The sequence below is a fragment of the Taudactylus pleione genome, unplaced genomic scaffold (genome assembly GCF_031769625.1).
Source record: "Taudactylus pleione unplaced genomic scaffold, aTauple2 ptg000007l, whole genome shotgun sequence".
Classification (NCBI taxonomy): Eukaryota; Metazoa; Chordata; class Amphibia; order Anura; family Myobatrachidae; genus Taudactylus; species Taudactylus pleione.
In genome coordinates, this window is record NW_028284410.1 from 5,228,421 (window position 1) to 5,246,458 (window position 18,038).

The 18,038-nt window shown below is 44.2% G+C and overlaps 2 protein-coding genes across 3 annotated transcripts in view; both read left to right on the forward strand.

The window, feature by feature from the left end:
* The window catches only part of OSCP1 (organic solute carrier partner 1), a 36,536-nt gene extending 29,924 nt beyond the window's left edge, over positions 1–6,612 (forward strand). Inside the window, exons 7-10 of the mRNA XM_088460418.1 lie at positions 2,456–2,525; positions 4,041–4,180; positions 4,523–4,586; positions 6,156–6,612. Coding sequence (XP_088316544.1) covers positions 2,456–2,525; positions 4,041–4,180; positions 4,523–4,586; positions 6,156–6,272 — 391 coding nt within the window. The 3' untranslated portion in view covers positions 6,273–6,612. The remainder of the gene's footprint in view (positions 1–2,455; positions 2,526–4,040; positions 4,181–4,522; positions 4,587–6,155) is intronic.
* Positions 6,613–11,021: 4,409 nt separating this feature from the next.
* LSM10 (LSM10, U7 small nuclear RNA associated) lies at positions 11,022–17,221 on the forward strand. Of its 2 annotated transcripts, none has more exons than XM_088460437.1 (2): positions 11,022–11,186; positions 16,525–17,221. In XM_088460437.1, the coding sequence occupies exon 2, from the start codon at positions 16,533–16,535 to the stop codon at positions 16,896–16,898; it is 366 nt and encodes a 121-aa protein (XP_088316563.1). In that variant the 5' UTR covers positions 11,022–11,186; positions 16,525–16,532; the 3' UTR covers positions 16,899–17,221. The 2 variants fall into 2 exon arrangements, with proteins under 2 accessions (XP_088316563.1, XP_088316555.1); XM_088460429.1 differs by lacking the exon at positions 11,022–11,186 and adding an exon at positions 11,265–11,702.
* The last annotated feature ends 817 nt before the right edge of the window (positions 17,222–18,038 follow it).

Sequence of the window (18,038 nt, forward strand, 5' to 3'; positions counted from 1 at the left end):
GAGATCGACCTCATGGCGTCCCGGCACAACAACAAGTTGCCGGTGTACGGGTCTCGCACAAGAGACGAAGGGGCGTCTCTGGTGGATGCTCTGTCCGTCCGGTGGACGTTCCGGTTCGCATACCTGTTCCCTCCGGTCTCCCTTCTTCCACGGGTAATCCGGAAATTCAAACAGGAAGGAGGGACGCTCCTGTTGATAGCTCCCGCGTGGCCCAGACGGCACTGGTTCTCAGACCTTCAGGGTCTGTCCGTGGACAGTCCTCTGCGGTTGCCGCTACGACCGGACCTTCTGTCTCAGGGTCCTTGTCTTCACCCGGACCTGACTCTGCTGTCTTTGACGGCGTGGCTGTTGAGACGGCCATGCTGAGGTCGCGGGGGTTTTCCAGCTCTGTGGTGCGTACCATGTTGCGAGCTCGGAAACCGTCTTCCGCGAGGATGTACCATCGCGTGTGGCATACGTTCTTCCAGTGGTGTCGACCGAGAGGTTATGCACAGCGGGAGTTTCGTCTGTCTCGGATTCTCGCCTTCCTGCAAGCGGGACTAGATCACGGGCTTCGCCTTGCTTCTTTGAAGGTACAAGTTTCAGCCCTATCTGTCTGGTTTCACCGTAGGATTGCTACAATCCCGGATGTGCGCACCTTTATGCAAGGTGTTGTCCGCATTCAGCCGCCCTTTGTTCCACCTGTGGCGCCTTGGGATTTGGCTGTGGTCCTGAGGGCTCTCCAAGGACCGCCGTTTGAACCACTGGGCTCAGTGGATCTTAAATGGCTAACAGCTAAGACTGTTTTCCTTCTGGCCTTTGCTTGGGCCAGACGTGTTTCTGAGTTAGGGGCTCTTTCTTGTAGACCCCCTTTCTTGGTTTTTCATGGGAACAGGGCAGTGCTCCGCACTCGGCCCGAGTTTCTTCCCAAAGTTGTTTCCCAGTTTCATGTTAACGAGGAAATCGTTGTTCCGGCCTTTAACTCACCGAGTCTTTCCGTGGGTGAGGCCTCTTTGGATGTTGTGCGGGCCTTAAGGACTTATGTTGACCGCACTTCTTCGTTTAGGAAGTCGGACGCTTTGTTTGTCCTCTATGGCTTCCGTAAAAAGGGTTGGCCTGCTTCAAAGCAAACTTTGGCAGCCTGGATCCGTATGGCTATTTCTGAAGCTTATCTTCATGAAGGCCTACCGGTCCCTCCTTCTCTGAAGGCTCATTCCACTAGGTCTGTGGGTCCTTCGTGGGCAGCTCGACGTGGTGCCTCGGCAGTTCAGATCTGCAAGGCTGCTACGTGGTCCTCTGTCCATACCTTCGTGAGGTATTACAGGTTTGACACCTTTGCCTCTCAGGATGCTTCCTTCGGACGGCGGATTCTCCTTTCTGCACAGGAGCGTCCCCACCCTTAAAGGATACTGCTTTGGGACATCCCCCAAGGTATCCTGTGGATACCCTATGGACCCTGAAGTAGAAAATATGAGATATGGTAAGAACTTACCCTTGTTATCTCTATTTCTACGAAGTCCATAGGGTTCCACAGGACTCCCGCCCTGTCGCACCTGTGCTGCAGATGGGCTTTGCTCTGGTCACCGGTTTTCCGTCTCCCTCTGGTGAGAATGTGATTCTTGTATGTGTCCAGATCTTTTTTTCTCTCTCTTCCTTCTCCTCCTCCGGCCTATGGCTTGATAACTAACTGAGGTGCCTTGGCTCGGGGGCGGGGTATAGGAGGGGGACCCTAGTGCATCCTGGGAGGCTGAAAAGCTTAACTCTATGGTGCCCAGCGACTGACGTCACACCTATACCCCAAGGTATCCTGTGGAACCCTATGGACTTCGTAGAAATAGAGATAACAAGGGTAAGTTCTTACCATATCTCATATTTTTTATTGTGTTAGTGATACTTTTTACATTCAGCAGAAGAATAAACATATTGGGGGCGATTTAATTCAACGCAAATTGAATAGCGCCGGGAGCTATTTAATTCATTGTGTTGTTTGGACAGGCTAAGGATTTTTTTCTCGCACCCCTCTGGGAATGCGAGGAGAAATCTGACCAAAGTGCCGGGTGCGCAGCTGTTTTTCTGCTTAGTGCGACGCTAACAGCCACGCGCCCGCTACTTTGGTCAGAGAATGCCGGTTAATAACCGGCAGTCTCTGACCACACAGCGCACTGAATTGAATAGCGCCGGGTGCTCGCTCCAGGCGCTATTCAATTCGCATTGAATTGAATCGCCCCCATTGTTGCAGCTCACATATGATATCTCTGTGCTGCTCTCATCAAGGTTCTGTCCAGCTGCTCGTACCAGTGTTCCTGCCAGCTGGTTGCTTCTTCACTTCTTGCCCTTAAGAAGGTCATAAACTAGGTTTATACGCTTTGTCAATGGGCACCTAAAGTGGAGTCCATGCAGCATTTATAATAGATAACAGTAGTAATAAAGTGGCCATTTAAAGGAAGCAAAGTTTTAATGTGAAATATGTTGGCAGGTACAGTGTAAGTCGCTCCGTGGAGACTCACATGTCTGGAACAATGAAAAGCTCAGCATCACACACCAAGGTAAGACTATCATCTGTGCTTGTTTCCCACAGTGTAATAGAATATTGGTACAGGTTGAGTCACCCATATCCAAATATTCCGAAATACGGAATATTTTTAGCATGACTGAGATAGTGAAACCTTTTGCTTTTTGATGATTCAATGTACACAAACTTTATTTAAGGCACAAACTTATTAAAAATATTGTATAAAATTGCCTGCAGGCTGTGTGTATAAGGTGTATATAACACATAAATGCTTTCTGTGTTTAGATTTGGGTCCCTTTCCCAAGATATTTGATAATGGTATGCAAATATTCCAAAATGCGGAATATTCTGATATCCAAAAATACCCCTGGTCCCAAGCATTTTGGATATGGGAGACTCAAACTGTATTACCATTTTTAGACAATTTCTCTGGTTTAGAAAAAAATTTAGTTTAAATTATCATTTGAATTTAGGCCCATATTCAATTAGAGGCGAAAATGTGCCTGTCCGACTTTCCGCCTGTTTCAGACGAGAAAACTTTTCGTGTGCGTCCCCGCTTTTCGTCCTATTCAATTCCTAACCACGTGAAAGCGGCGAATGCGGAGCAGGTGGAAAGTACTGTCAGAAGTGGGGAAATCAGTCTGTACCCCAAAAAAAATTCACTAACATAGGGAATCAATGTACATGTGTAGTAATGCCCCTAATAAAAGTGTTTGGGGTACTTAAGTAGTTTAAATTGCTTCTTATTAGCGTCTTTGCAAAAGTGGTGAAGAATGGCATAAAGCAGTATTTTTTGGAGAAAATAAGTAGTCCAGTCAAATTTGGGGTACTTGAAAATGGGTGCAAGCCTATTTTAATGTTTCTAAAGTGAATTTTAAAAAAATGCACCTGCAGTCCCAAAAACACCTGACCCATCCGTGCAGACCCCCAAGAAGTCTATTTCACTAGTTTTTATGCTTGTCCCTCCACTTTTTACTTTTTTGCCCCAAAAATGAAAGTACTTTTTTGGGTTGTTCTACGGTGTTTTTTTTTTTTTTTCTTTTTCAAGATTTGGCCTTTGGTGGAGTGTGCCAAGGGTTCTGGGTCATTTCCTTACGTTTGCACCTCAAAATAAAGATTTTGCACTTCTTTCCAGCTGCTATTCATAGGCGAATCTTTTTCGCCTATTACATTGCATTGCATTCACTTAGGCGAATTTCGGCTGGAATTGAATTTGGAGATAAGTTCCAACCAGGCGAAAAGCGGCAATACACAAAATGTTTTCGCCGATTTACGGCTTTTCGCCTCTAAATGAATACGGGCCTTAGTACTTAAGGATTATATAGACTGAATAGCGAGATATTCAAACTTGCTTTTGATTTGTTTATTTTATTTTTTTTTATCCATATGCAGCGTAGTGTCCTGCCAAGTTTTTGGGTAGGGTATGCTCTTAGTTTTAGTTTAAAAAACACTATACATTAAAGCATCACCTTGTACCTTTTTTGTTTAATTCACTTTTTATTAGTTCAGTGAATCAAGTTATGTAATTTTTTTTTTTTTTATTTGATAGGAAAATGTTGTGCCAAATCCTCTGGCTAAAGAAGAGTTGAATCTCCTGGCACAGCTAATGGGTGGTCTGGAGCTGAAGAAACCCTCCAGTACTGATCACAGCTTCCGCTTAAACCTATTCACCAATGATGAAGAAGAGGAGTGAGTGAAAGTCCTTGTCTGTTTCCTGCTATAAGACAGCTGTTCAATATAGGATAGAGTCAAATGGACTATCAGTGTGTAACGTTCTAGAAGCTGAAGAATTTCCCAAGTGACTGGGTATCTGCATTTTTTTTTTAATTCATTGGTAGTTGTCACAGCAGAAACTGGAATGCAATGAGAAATAAGAAAAAGGGCTATATGGTCCCCAGGTCAAACAATTACAAATATTTCTGGTCCTTCCGCACCAATGGGAAAAATTGTGTCTTCACAAAACCTGAATGAATCAATGTATGTTACTCACTTTTTATATTAATTTTTTTTTTTATTTTTTTTTTCTTCAAGACATGCAGCACTCACAAGACCGGAAGAGCTTTCTTATAAAGTCATCAGCATCCAAGCTAGTAAAGTAAGTGAAGTTCTAATTCAGTATACTGTTGTTGTAACCATTTGCCTCCTATGAGCCAAATAGATTATCAGGAGGCAGCATCCAGCCCACATCTGCTAGATTTAACTTGTAGTAATAATAACAAATAAATTATTTAAAACAATAAATAAAAAATGGAAAAAGACCAAAGCAAAGTGGGTTACCCCCTCCAGTTAAGTTATTTTGGTAACATTTTAAAGAAATCATTGATTTTATTTATATAGTGCCTCTTTCTGTTAATTATATGTAAGATATGCATATATTTCTAAAAATGCAACTATAGCTTTTCTTCAATATTGCAATGTAAAAAAATATATATATTACGCTCAATGGAAGTCAACCGTAAAGTGTTATTACATACCCAGTGACATATAGCTTTACATACTTTACAGCCAATCATCACACTTCTTACTCAATAACTGTATTCCTATTTCATCCTTTCCTTCTGCCTTTGTTCGTCAGAATGTTCTACAAACCATATTTTATACCCACATTTTTTCACTACAATGCAACCAAGACCATAGGGTAGTAGGTCATGATTACATTATTCCAGTGGTAACCAAACTGGGCGCCGTAGCACCCTGGGGTGCCTCAGGTCACTTGCAGGGGTGCCAGTTGTTGGTGGTCCAGGACCAAATCAAATTTATTTTTGGCCAATGTGTTAGGCAAAACCAGTGTTGGCAGCTGCCAATCATAAACTTTGTGGACAAAAAGAAGCACAACCCTGTCCACCACCACATAACTGACCCTACGGATGACCGGTGAGCACAAGTTACATGATTTCATAATTCTGATGAATTGTTCAATTCAAAACTTTTGGTTTAGGGGTGCCATGAAAGAAATGCTGATACTCTAGGGTGCTGTGACTCAAAGTTTGGGAACCACTGCATTATTCATTAGACCTTTTTTTTTTTATCTATTTGTTAAAAAGCTGTGGTCTTATGAAGTTTATTTGCAATTAGATTTTTCCACAAATTACTATGCTGTTCGTATTCAGGTTTTGTTGCTTTCTCTTTCTCTAGACTGCACAAATGTAAAATGTATTTCAGAGTCTGTAAAATATAAGTCCTGAATCAACTTGTGTGCTATTTGAAAAATCTTATTTTGATAACTCTGTATGGCTGTTCAGAGCTTTTGGTTTTGTTTTAATACTTTTGAACTGTGGATTTTTGCCTGTGCAACTCACAGTAACCCAATATTTCACAAAAATAACATCACAGATACCAGAAGACAGGTAATTTAGACAAGCTAAAGTATATTCATTTCTTTCCTACATTTTTCTTCTCCACTCCTGGAGATGAGATGGCCACTGTGTTGGGGAGAATTGCATCATTTTGATGCCCCACGGGATGATGCAGGGTGTGGGGTGGTGCAGAGCACGATGACATGTTTCAGTGAAAAGCATGTCCTCACGTTCCCGTCGCGATCATTTCTCTAGGATATGGGAGCGTGGAGGAGGCTCAAGAATGTTCTGAGTAGGCAAGTGTGATATTCTCCCCTATTCTACAGCTGCAGTGTTGAACTAAAGTTTTTATTTTTTTTGCTTTTCAGGACCAGGAGAGGAATAAGGAGCTTTCTCGCATCATGGGCGAGTTCCGGTCTGAGGATACGCTCGTTCAGAGTACCAGTAAAGGAGATGATCTTCTAGCGCTAATGGATGGACTGTGATGATAAATGGTTGTAGATGCCACTGAAATCAAAAAATTTCCAGACATGAGCTTGGATGGGGCGAATGCACCAAGTGTGGCTAAAATATATGTATAAATTCCTGTAAATATCTGTATAAAAAGTGAATTCTGATGTTATTATTTATTAGAAAGAAAAATATGTTTTATAAGGAATAATGTCTAGTGCTGTAAATTATTATAGGTAGTCCCCTCAGACCTGTATAAAAGCATATGGTGACAGCTGTTCTATGACTTAAATCCTTTTAATTTACGGTAGAGGATTCCTTATCCCATATACTGTAAGTGCAGAAATGTGTGTAATAAATCAAGTGGGCAGCTTGTATGAGTGAATGGTCACATTTTATATATTTATGTGTATGCTTATCAATATATTCTATCCATATAAAAGACACCTGTCCTTTTCTTACCGCTTCTCATCAAGTCTTCTGTACCAGAAGGTGTTGCAAGTAGCCAAGTTATGTATTGTGAATGTAGGTTCACACTATTCCTTTATAGGTCACTAACTAATTTATTCACATATAATCTTTGCAGGAAAACTCAAATTATGAGATATATTCAACTGCAGAATTTGTTGACACTAATCAGAATTATAATTAACTATGTACAGTATCTGTTTTTAACAGTGTAATAATAGTTAAAGTAGGCAGAGCTTATATATGGAAACAGTGTACTGGAACATGGATATTAATATCGGGTGTGCCAGGATATATGCAAAAGTCACAAGAAGTCACCTACCATACCTAACCGATTTCACTAGGGCAGTAGCTATTTGAAGGTTGTTACAATTGGGAATGAGTTGTCTTGGTGGATGGGCAGGGGAGACGTATGTCCATTTATTGCTGCGCTGCATAGCAGAGCAATGGTGGTAGGAGTAGGAAAACAGGAACATAGTTATGAGAATCCTTGCCCTTTGCCTCAATATGCTCCCCTCCAGTAACGGTGGGTATGCACATACTTCTAATATACTACTTCTAATATGCATTTTGTATTTATTCTGTGCATGTGTACAAGTTACACAGGGCCTGATTGAGAGGTGAACACAGTGCCAAACTTTGACAAGTTGAGTGGTTCGCTACTGTGCTTGCGTGAAAAGTCTAGAAAACCCTGACTGTGCATGTTATTGTGTGCTATCGTTTGCGTACGACATTGCTGTGGCTTGGGACGGTGTATGTTAACCATGGGTGTTTCAGAGTGGGAGGAGACCTAGAGTGATTGCAAAAAGAGGAGGTGGGATGGATGTGTTATGGGAGTGTCATGGGCATGTTTCAACAAGCGACTGTGTTCTCTCTTGCAACCACAGTGGCCATATTTTGAGGATGTTACAAAGCAGACAGGGGCTGCTCTGGGTCGATGGTGAAGAGATTGGATCCACCAGCACAGTTGAGCATTGCTCACATATGCAAAGTGTGTGTTGCATAGTTAACCCAATTCGTTGCACGGAAGTGAAAATGCTGACAAATCACAGCCTCGCATGGTGTGCACCTCTGAATTAGGGATAGTATCAGTATCCCGGCAGCCGCGATGCCGGCACTGATATTACTGGCGCCAGAATCCCAACGTCTTACACAATTTCTGCTCCGACTGCCAGAATACCGAAGGTAAGTAGCGGGGTGGGGGGGAAGTTAGGTTTAGGGTGCAGGGAAGGGAGGTTACTACAGGTTCAGGTACTAGGGGGGAGATTTGGGTTAGGCACCAAAGAGGAAGGGTTAGCATACCGAACAACAAGTGTCTGACAGCTGGGATCCTATACCGATTCCCTGAATTAGGCCTACGTACATTAAGATTTTCTTATTTTAGATTAAGGGGCAGTGGCAGTGAAAAGCAAGGAGGATTGTTGTAGTCTGCAATCATGTTTTTGCAATTAACCACTGTAAATTTAATCATGATTGTAATTATTAAGTAACATTATACCTATTTGGAATTCAAAACTTTGTTATATTAAGTACTTTTAAATGTTTGCTGCTTTAAAGCTACGGGTTATATTGCCGGAATTGCGCCATTCCTTGTAGTTTGCAGGCTTTTACATATAGTCCATTGTCTTCTAATGCTGTCTGTACAGAGACTCTCGCCTACAGGAAATATACAGGGCAAAAAAGCTAGCATTTAACAAACAACTGCATGAGTCACCTGTGAGACTCCCACTGCTATATTGTAGCCTTAGGGAGTTCTATGCAATACTGGTAATAACAAATTGTAGTAAAATAATTATACCTAATTATTTCTATTGAAGTTGCTGGTATACATTTGAAGGCAAATACAACCACAACTCTAGTAATATTATTCAAGCTCTAAACTGGACACACACATACTCACTAACTTATATTATGGGCTGGATAGCATAGTAATAAAGTATAAACTAGCTAGAGTTGAGGAATATTATTTTTAGACTTTTAAAAATACATGTACAGCCATGGCCAAAAGTTTTGAGAATGACACAAGTATAGGTTTTCACAAAGTTTGCTGCTTCAGTGTTTTTAGATCTTTTAGTCAGATGTTACTATGATATACTGAAGTAAAATTACAAGCATTTCATAAGTGTTAAAGGCTTTTATTGACAATCACATTAAGTTTATGCAAAGAGTCAATATTTGCAGTGTTGACCCTTCTTTTTCAAGACCACTGCAATTCGCCCTGGCATGCTGTCAATCAACTTCTGGGCCACATGCTGACTGATGGCCGCCCCTTCTTGCCTAATCAATGCATGGAGTTTGTCAGAATTTGTGGGTTTTTGTTTGTCCACCCTCCTCTTTGAGATTGACCAATGGGATTAAGGTTATGTGATCGGATGGAGGTTTCGATCCCCACTGGACCTTGGGTGCTTACCGGCATTGACTGCCTGTCACTGACTCCGCCCACTGCGCAATGGGCGTAACAATGCTGCCACCACCAAACTCTACTATCAGCTTCCTATGCACCTCATGCCACTTCCAGGCATGAGGCTGCATAGGAGGATATTTTATTCCTTCTGGAAGGGGTTGGGGGATCCAGCAGCCCACCGAGCACTCTGGATCCCCTGGCCATCCAGAGAATCACAGGTAAGTGCATTTTACTTTTAAATTATACACTTTAAAATACGTACGAGCACACTTGGAATACATTTAAATGAAATTATACATAGCAGCACTGCAGCTCAGGACTGCTCTCCTGGCTCAGCTCAGTGCTGGGCTCTCCCATCCCTGCATTTCTGGACTGCTGGGGCTCCCCCTGTTGCCTGCTCACATAGCTGGCGGTACCGGGAGCTACTCTCCAGGACCCCAGCACACACAGTGCCTGGCGCTCAGCTTTGGGCTCTCATATCCCTGCAGTCCGGGACTGCTGGGGATCTCCCTCGGTGCAGCACACCGGGGGTTAAAGCTCCTGAGCAGCGCAGCCACAGGACTCTGGCTGCGAGCACTCCATGCTGGCCCCTCTCAGCGCTGAGGATTCAGGGAGCCAATGCTCCTTGACCCCTAGCCGGCGGGCACGCTACCCTAGACAACCCCTAGGTACATGGAGCTGGAACTCCCTGTCCCCACGCAGGCGGCTACTATGCACGGCAGTGCTGGGAGTCGCGCTCCCAGTCCCCAGCGCTCAGTCACCCCCTCATTGCTGCATGCAGAGGGTTAACTTCCGTTCGCACCACTCTGTGTAGCTGGAGGGCCGGGAGATTTGCTTCCGGTCTCCAGCGATCGGCAGCCCACCCTGTGATGCCCAGTGGCTGTGGTGCCCTCTTCTTACTGTGCTGGGGCGCCGGGAGCTAAGCTCCCAGTCCCCAGTAGCCAGCACACAGCCCCCTTCTGTCACCCTGCCAGAGCTCACCTCTGGCAGCTCAGGTGCTTCAGCACAGCCCCCCGGTGCATTGCAGCGGGGGGGTTAAACCACAGTGCTGCTGTGGCCACAGAGAGGTCCGGGCCACGGCAGCTAATACATTTATTCACACACGGCGCCTAGTGCCGGTAATACATTTGAATATGGCGCCACAGCACGGTTGGGTTAACCCTTTCAGGGCCGCAGCCATTACACACGTGGGGCCGGCCTCCGGCCACTTGTTATATATCAGTTTATTGGATTTTAGCGCCAGGCTTCTTTTACTGTTTTTTGATAAAGCACTTTTTAAAATGACCATCATTTGTTTAAATGCATCTATTTAGCAGTATATGCTTCCCCCAACCTCCCCTCCACCGCAGTACACTGCGGCCCGCGGGTGGGACAGTCCCAGAAAAATGGGACTGTCCCGCTGAATGCAGGACAGTTGGGAGGTATGTGTATAGTCTGTGTGGATGCTGCACACAAAAATTGTTGATGTTGGAATGTGACAGCACAAATAGGGTTAAAACAGGCTCAGCACATGGGTGAGAGGCAACTCAGTGGTGAAAGGATTAAAAAAATGCCGGTAATGATATACTCTTTTCTATACTCTCAGAAGTACATTTACTAAAGTGAGTTTTTAGAACTTGAGATGTTGCCCATAGCAACCAATCAGATTCTAGTTTACATTTAACTAGCACCTTCTAGAAGATAATAGCTAGAATCTGATTGGTTGTTATGGGCAATATCATCACTTCTAAAAACTCTCACTTTAATAAATATTCCTCTCAGGCTTTAGTGGTGCAACTTCCCGGGTAACTGTCATCACTGAATGTTGTTGCAGTATCCGCCTGCTCTACATGCCAGGCGCCGATAGGCTGGTTGTATGACTGGGTGACTCAAGAACTTCTGCAATTTGTGTGTCCGCCTGTCAGTCAAATGGAGGAGCGCTTCCTTAGTGGAGCATAATCACGTGACAGGGAAGTAACCACCGGCTTGTGCCTTTTTCCCGCGGTGAGCTTGCTGCGTTGAATGTGAATGGTCAAAAGGACTCCGAGTCGCAACAGCAGTGAGAGCTGAGCGCAGCACCTAAACCGGCGGCGGTAGGGTGAGTACGTGATCGACCATGCTCCGTGCACATTACACCCAGCACTGTCCTGGTGATGCGCTTCCTGGCCCGCTGCAGCCACCTCACGCTTGTCGGTCTTAATGTAAAAGCGGGAAGATTGCGGGGCAGCAGCAGCACATCACTGCTGTCCGTAGCTGCGCTCTGTCATCTGCAGCAACGATGGTGCCAGGTGCTAAGATCATGGTATTCCAGCGACTATAACGGATTGTTTAAAGTCGCAGTCCGCTTTAGACAACCAATTATAAATCAGCCTTGCCCCCACATATAGCGAATGAACGGTATGTCCCAGTTACCAGAGTTACAGAGCTGGCTATTGTCACAGGAGGAATCGTCCTGGAGGGGATGGGTACGGATTGCTGGCGCTCGGGATCCTGGCTGTCAAAATCCTGATGCTGACATTCCGACGGTTAGGATACCAACACTTGTCAGTAGGGGAATCCGTATGTAATTCTGGTGACTTCGAAGCCCGACAGCAGGAGATACCAATGCCGGAAGGTAAGTACCCTAACCCTCCTTTAGGGGTGCCAAACCCCAAAACACCTGAGGTGGTGCCTAAACCTAACCCCCCATTCCTGCACTCTAAACCTAACCCTCAGGGGGGGGTTACCTAACTTACCCCCGGGGGTGCCTAACCTTCACTAACCCAAGCCCCCCCTCCTTACCCCGAACCTAACCCTCACCCCCCTTCCTGGACCCTAAATCTAACCCCACTGCACTCCCTAAACCTACCCCCCCCCCCTGCTGCGGCTAAGGCTAAAGGTGCCCACACACATACCGATGTGCACACAATCAGCCGATGTGTATGATTTCCCTTGAAACTCTCCCCGGCAGCTCTGCACACAATTTGGTGTCCAATCTTCATACGATCTCTCCTGCATGCAGACTTTTCACTGTGTATTGTGTCCTAGATTGTCAGATCTGCCCTACTGCACAGCATATCTGACGATGCGATGTGTGACCAGTGGGGACACGCATTGCATCTTGATCGTGAGTGGGGACTCACGATTTCCTTACGATTTTGGCATATTTTACACGATCTGTCGTTCCAATGCGTCGGAATCTGCTAGATCGGGTAAAATATCGCTGTGTGTGGGCAGTTTAAGGACGCCACAGGCTCACCTCGTTCGGGCTGCCGGGATTCAGATAGGCATCGGCACTTTGATGTCTATCTGAAGTTCCCCGTCGGGCTTCTTGTGTCGGGATATAGACCGGCGGCTAGATAGGCATCGGCACTTTGATGTCTATCTGAAGTTCCCCGTCGGGCTTCTTGTGTCGGGATATAGACCGGCGGCATTTAGTCCGCCGGTCTATAAACTGCATCCCGTCAGTAGGTATCCTAATCCCCCCCCCCCTCTGGTGCCTAAACCTAACCACATCTTCCTTCCTGCACCCTAAACCTAACCTCCCCCTTCCCGCATCCTAAACCTAATCCCACCCCCCCCCCCACCCCTCCTTTCTCCCAAACCTGCTACTTACCTTCGGGCCGGCGGCGGTATTTTAAGAGCAAGCATCCCCTGTGACAGGATACTGAACATATCCCCTCCTGGAGGACTCCGTTTAGCAGAGTGCTTCTTTAGAATTCTATGCAAGTGCTGTGGGTTGCTTGCAGCGTTCTCATTGCGAGCATGCACATACAGAGCGATTCAATTCAGTGCGCTGTTTAGTCTAATTTCTTCTCGCATCATCCTGAGGGTTTGAAGAAAAAGCTGACTAAAGTGCTTGCCATGAGGCTGATTTCCGCCTTAGCACGGCACTCTGAGCCACTCAGCTGACATTTTAGTTGGCGAATGCAGGTTCTCGTGACTAAACACCCAGGTTAAGTCGTGAAAATTGGCATTCTCTGACTTAACTGCTTCACTCGGAGTAAATATAGCGCGGAATTGAATATCTTTGGTTTATCCCTTACGGTTTTATTCAACGCTCGGTGAATTGAATCTCCCCCATAGAAAGCTGTATCAGATTGTGGTAACAAGGTGGGCAGGTCTGGATTAAGGTTTGTGGTGGTCTGAGGGCAACTAGCTTGTGGGGGGCACCTACTTTGATGTCAAAAAGTTATTGGGGAGTATTTATCATTGCTTTGAGATAGAGAACTTTATGAGAGAGAAAGAACTAACAAATTAGCTTCTAACTTGCATTTCACAAGCTGTGTTTGAAAAATGACAATTAGGAGCTGATAGGTACTTTATCTGTAACAATTTTATCTCTCTAAGCTTTGATAAATGCCCCCCAATAGGTGTAAATACTCCCAGCACCATAAATCTGTTAAACACTGTTCACATTGTGCTGCACAGAAACCCCAGTTTACATATGCCACATCAGCCCCCCCTCCCCTTCCCATGGGTGGGGGCCCTGATGTTAATCCGGCACCCTAGGTTGGAGTCTTCCAAGCGAGCACTTGTTTTGTGTGGGTGCGTGGTTCATTTAAGAAGGTGTGGTAAGAAGTACATAACTAGTTTTAAAACGCGGAGGCTTGAATAGGGATGGCTATCAACCATTGATGATTTGAAACAATCGATGGTCTGTGGCCGGTGTTGAATACTTTTATCATTGGTGGCAGAGAAGCAGATGGTTCTCTACCATCGATGATAGCCGTGGGCCCTATGTGGTGTTTTTTTTATTTTTGCTGTCTACAGTGCTGCTGCTATGGTATCAGCAAGCAGCTCTGCACCGTCCCCCAGTTCCTCCACACAGTTGGGGAGATGTATGAATGCCTGATATGGAAGAGGAGTGGTATCTGTGCACGTTGTGTAGTGAAACTGCTTTTTCCCCATCTATTATTGTGGGGTTCGTGTGAAATGACCCTGTCATTATAGGCGCTGCTATCTACACGATAGCAGCTCCGATGTGCAAGGCAATGTGTGCACTGACCGTTCTGATGGCTACCCCTATCTGTGTTGATAAGTGCAGCTGTCGTTTGGCCTATCACCACATCAGGGACAGCCCTGTCCCAGCTGCACATGAGATCCTGCGCATGCCCATTGGAGCTGTCCAGGAAGGGGGGGAGAGCGCATCAGCATTAGGCTAATGTGCTGTATGCTCAGACAGGGATAGCCGGAGGGGGGAGTTTTCCGTCCCCCTTCTTCGGCAAATGAGATATTCATACATCTCATCGGTAGTGCTTTCTGCTTTTGCCTCTGTAAAGAGGCAAAGCAGGAAGAGTTATAGTGGCATGCTATAATACATCCTCCCCAGTGTATTGTGCGAGCTGGGATTGGGATGGCCAGCCTTCCTATCAAGCTCAGCTGTCAGTCACAGCCAAGCCCCTCCCCCAGCTCTTTCACAGAAGTAGAAGACCAAGCCAACACGCATGCTAACTCGCATGTGCGAACTTACCGGTAGTAAAACCATAGAGGGTACCACATAGAATAGTTACATTGATGGTCTGTGTCACCATTGTCATCTATGGTAACCATTGATGGCGGCTACACCAATGGCCATCCCTATACTTGAGTGGCATGAGAAAGTGAGCACTCCAGTATAAGTAACTTGGAGAAATTCCAAAGTGTGAGAGGAGACACTCATGAGTACAGTAGGGTTGACAATTGATAATTCGAGACTAGTGGTGACTAGTTGCACCTTTGATGGCCCGCCACCTATGTATATCTCGATTGCTGAGTCCGATGGTGAAACAAATGCGGTATGAGTGGGTGCTGACTGTGCATCTGGCAACTATTATCTGGGTGATCCGCATGTATAGTGTATGCCCAGCATAAGACTGGGATTTTGTGAGTCTACAGTAACTGCAGAATTGGAGCTACAGTATGCCACTCTGTTCGGTGGTAGAATATAGAGGAGGCTGTTGCAATAGTCAAGCTGAGGATGGGCAAGATTAAGACCCCATGGCAAAGTATTGTTTTGGGGCCATTCACCCCCTTTGTTGTAAAAAAAAACAAAACCATATTAAAACGGGTTTGAGTAATCTAGTCCCCACTGGCCTCTAGGTTGAGCTGGAGCCTAGGTTGCATAATGGAATCTGAAGTGGGGTATGATTAGAACATGTACAGGTATTTTAGTTATCATTAATGCGTGTATGAACATTTTTCTTGGTGTGGTATTTATTTCATGCTTGGCATTAGCTTGTATTAAAAGAAACCTCTCTTGAAATAGGTTTGCAAGTATATGAATATAACAAAAAGTTGATTTGGCTGCCTGTGCCTAGACAATCCAGCACTGCATAGATACACCAACTCAGAACTGGCCGAGCAGTCTGTCCCGACTACTCTGCTGTGATGAGATCACTACATATTACACACAACCCTTTACCATCTCTGCATAAATTGAGATCCGGTGTTGACTGGAAAAAACACAAACGCAATAAACTATAGTGCAGTACTATATGTTTTATTGTTAACTATGCTTTACATACAGATCCATTTTTTTTACATTTTAAACCAGAGAATGTTAATAATTTTCCCTAAACAATGTCATGCAGAAAATAAAACCAATATATTGTAATTTGAATATGAAATTATATAGTCACATACTGTACCTCTTTTCAGTACAACAAAGGTCAGTAGTACCCAACAATACTTTGTTTAGACAATAATTCATTATTTGCCTACCAAGTTACAAGGTTTGTCTGTATTAAGATACAAAACAAGCAGCAGCCTTTGCAAAGGTTAATCATATTTTTGATTATTGCTTTTCCTGCGGATGTTATTTTTTGAGCTAGGAGTTACTGAACTACGGAAAATCAACCTTTGCAAGTCTTAAGCTGGGTACACACCTGGGTGACAGATCTTCAGACTGAGTGGCTGATTGGTAAGTGTGCATTGACTTACCAATCTGCCACTTGATGTGTCTGCACTAACATCACAACTGGGTGGGTAAATTTGCTTGCCCAGTTGATGTCTGTTACCGGTGGTACATGCAGCAATTGTTCCAGCAATCAGCTGGTCACCTGTACACACAGCCAGATGTGCCGATATGTCTGCAAGATATATCGACATCAGCTGTGCTGCAGGACAGGTACAATAGGTCTGTGAACGATGGCGTTCATCTGTTGATTGGACGACTTATCACAGTGTGGTTGCAGCCATAAGGACATGCACATAAATTATTCAAAGGAGATTGTGTGGCTAAATAACCAAAATTTCAAATGTGTTAATGCCATAAGGGGAAATAAATATACCTATTCTCATGAAGCCATATACAGCAGTCCAAATAGTATTGAGTGAATTTTTATTGTTCTCCTAATTGTTGTAATCTGTGGTATCGCTTGTCCTGTAATATCTATTTTTTCGTTATACAGTTTACATGGTTTGCTATTAATACAGGATATGTACTGTGAATAACCTCTCAAAATGTGGATTTGCAGGTGCCATCATGGAAGTAAGCCACTCGGTGAAGGAGAGAACAATTGCTGAAAATAGTCTAGTTATCCTATTGCAGGGGCTGACTGGATATGTCACAACCATTGACCTTCGGAATGAAAGCTTTGCCACAGGTGCTATTGTCAATGTGGATGCTTTCATGAATATACGTCTGGCACAGGTCACTTATAGAGATCGTCACGGGGAGGAGGCCAAACTGGACGATTTGTTTATTACTGGACGCAATGTGCGATATGTCCATATACCAGATGAAGTGGATATCATTCGTACTATTGAAGAACAATTGAAGAAGATCCAAAGTGTCCGGGGATTTGGTGGAAAGGGAAGAAAAGAGTTTACCTTAAGTAAGGGCAAGTGATTCCAAACTGTTCATCCCAAACAAAACTAACACTACAATAAAACTTCTACCTACCCAACTGATAATTTGACTAGTACACTAAGGAAAAATGTGTTTTAAAAAGGAGTGCGCTATCCACATAAATGCCTGGTGTAAGAGCAGTGATTCTATACTGGCATCAGTGTAGCGGAGAAGGGAGAAACCAAGGCACTGCTTGAACTTCACTTTAACAATGAAGTTACTGCGTACAGGTGCAGGATCCTCTTTATGTTGCATTAAAACCAAAATTATCTAAGTTGATTATATCATGTTTAAATAAATTAAACAATTTTGTTTTTCAGTTATCCTATGTTGCATACAGCTTCATCAACATCAAATTCCTTAGATTTAAGTCTTTAGAGGCCAAGTCCCACGCATGGTGAAATTATTTGGTCTCCAGTGAGTGTTGCTATAGCAGGCTTGAATGTAGGCTCTTACCTTGTTATAGCTATTTGTACAAATAAATGAAAGTCCTCTGAAGGTTGGAAATCCCTTGAAATATTACTACACTTTCCTTTTAATGAACTTGCTACTAGATCTTTCTAGTACCTTTCAGCCAGGTATTCTTTAATCAGGTAGTGTGTTTTTTTTTTTTTTCTTTTTTTCTTTTCCCTAAGCCTGTAGTAGGGTGGGGAGGGGGGGGGGCGGCGGCGTACAGGCAGGGGCTGGCAAAATAACCCGGTATGCATATGCAGGATAAAAGCTGGGATTTCAGCTTTTTCCTATCAAGTCACCTGTGGTTATCCAAGGATGTCTGTAAAACCTGAACTGTTGGGAAGCCTTGAGGACCGCTTTTTGGAACCTCTGCCCCAGGGCATTGAATGTAGAACTGTCTGATAATATGGCTTCTTTTGCTGTTTTGTCCTGTATTTATATTAAGTGAATATGATTGCTTAAAAATACATGCAAGAGTCCTGTTTCATATTTATTGATTATGTAGCAGTACTAATTCACTCACTGTACTGTATAGTCCCTGCACCAATGGAGTTTACAGTCTAAATTCTCTATACACAAGGGTAGATTTTAGTCAGCAGCCAAATAATGTACCAGTATGTTTTTGGCGTGTTGGAGCAAGCCAAAGCAAACACGGAGAGAAAATACAAGCAAGGCCCTGATCTAGAA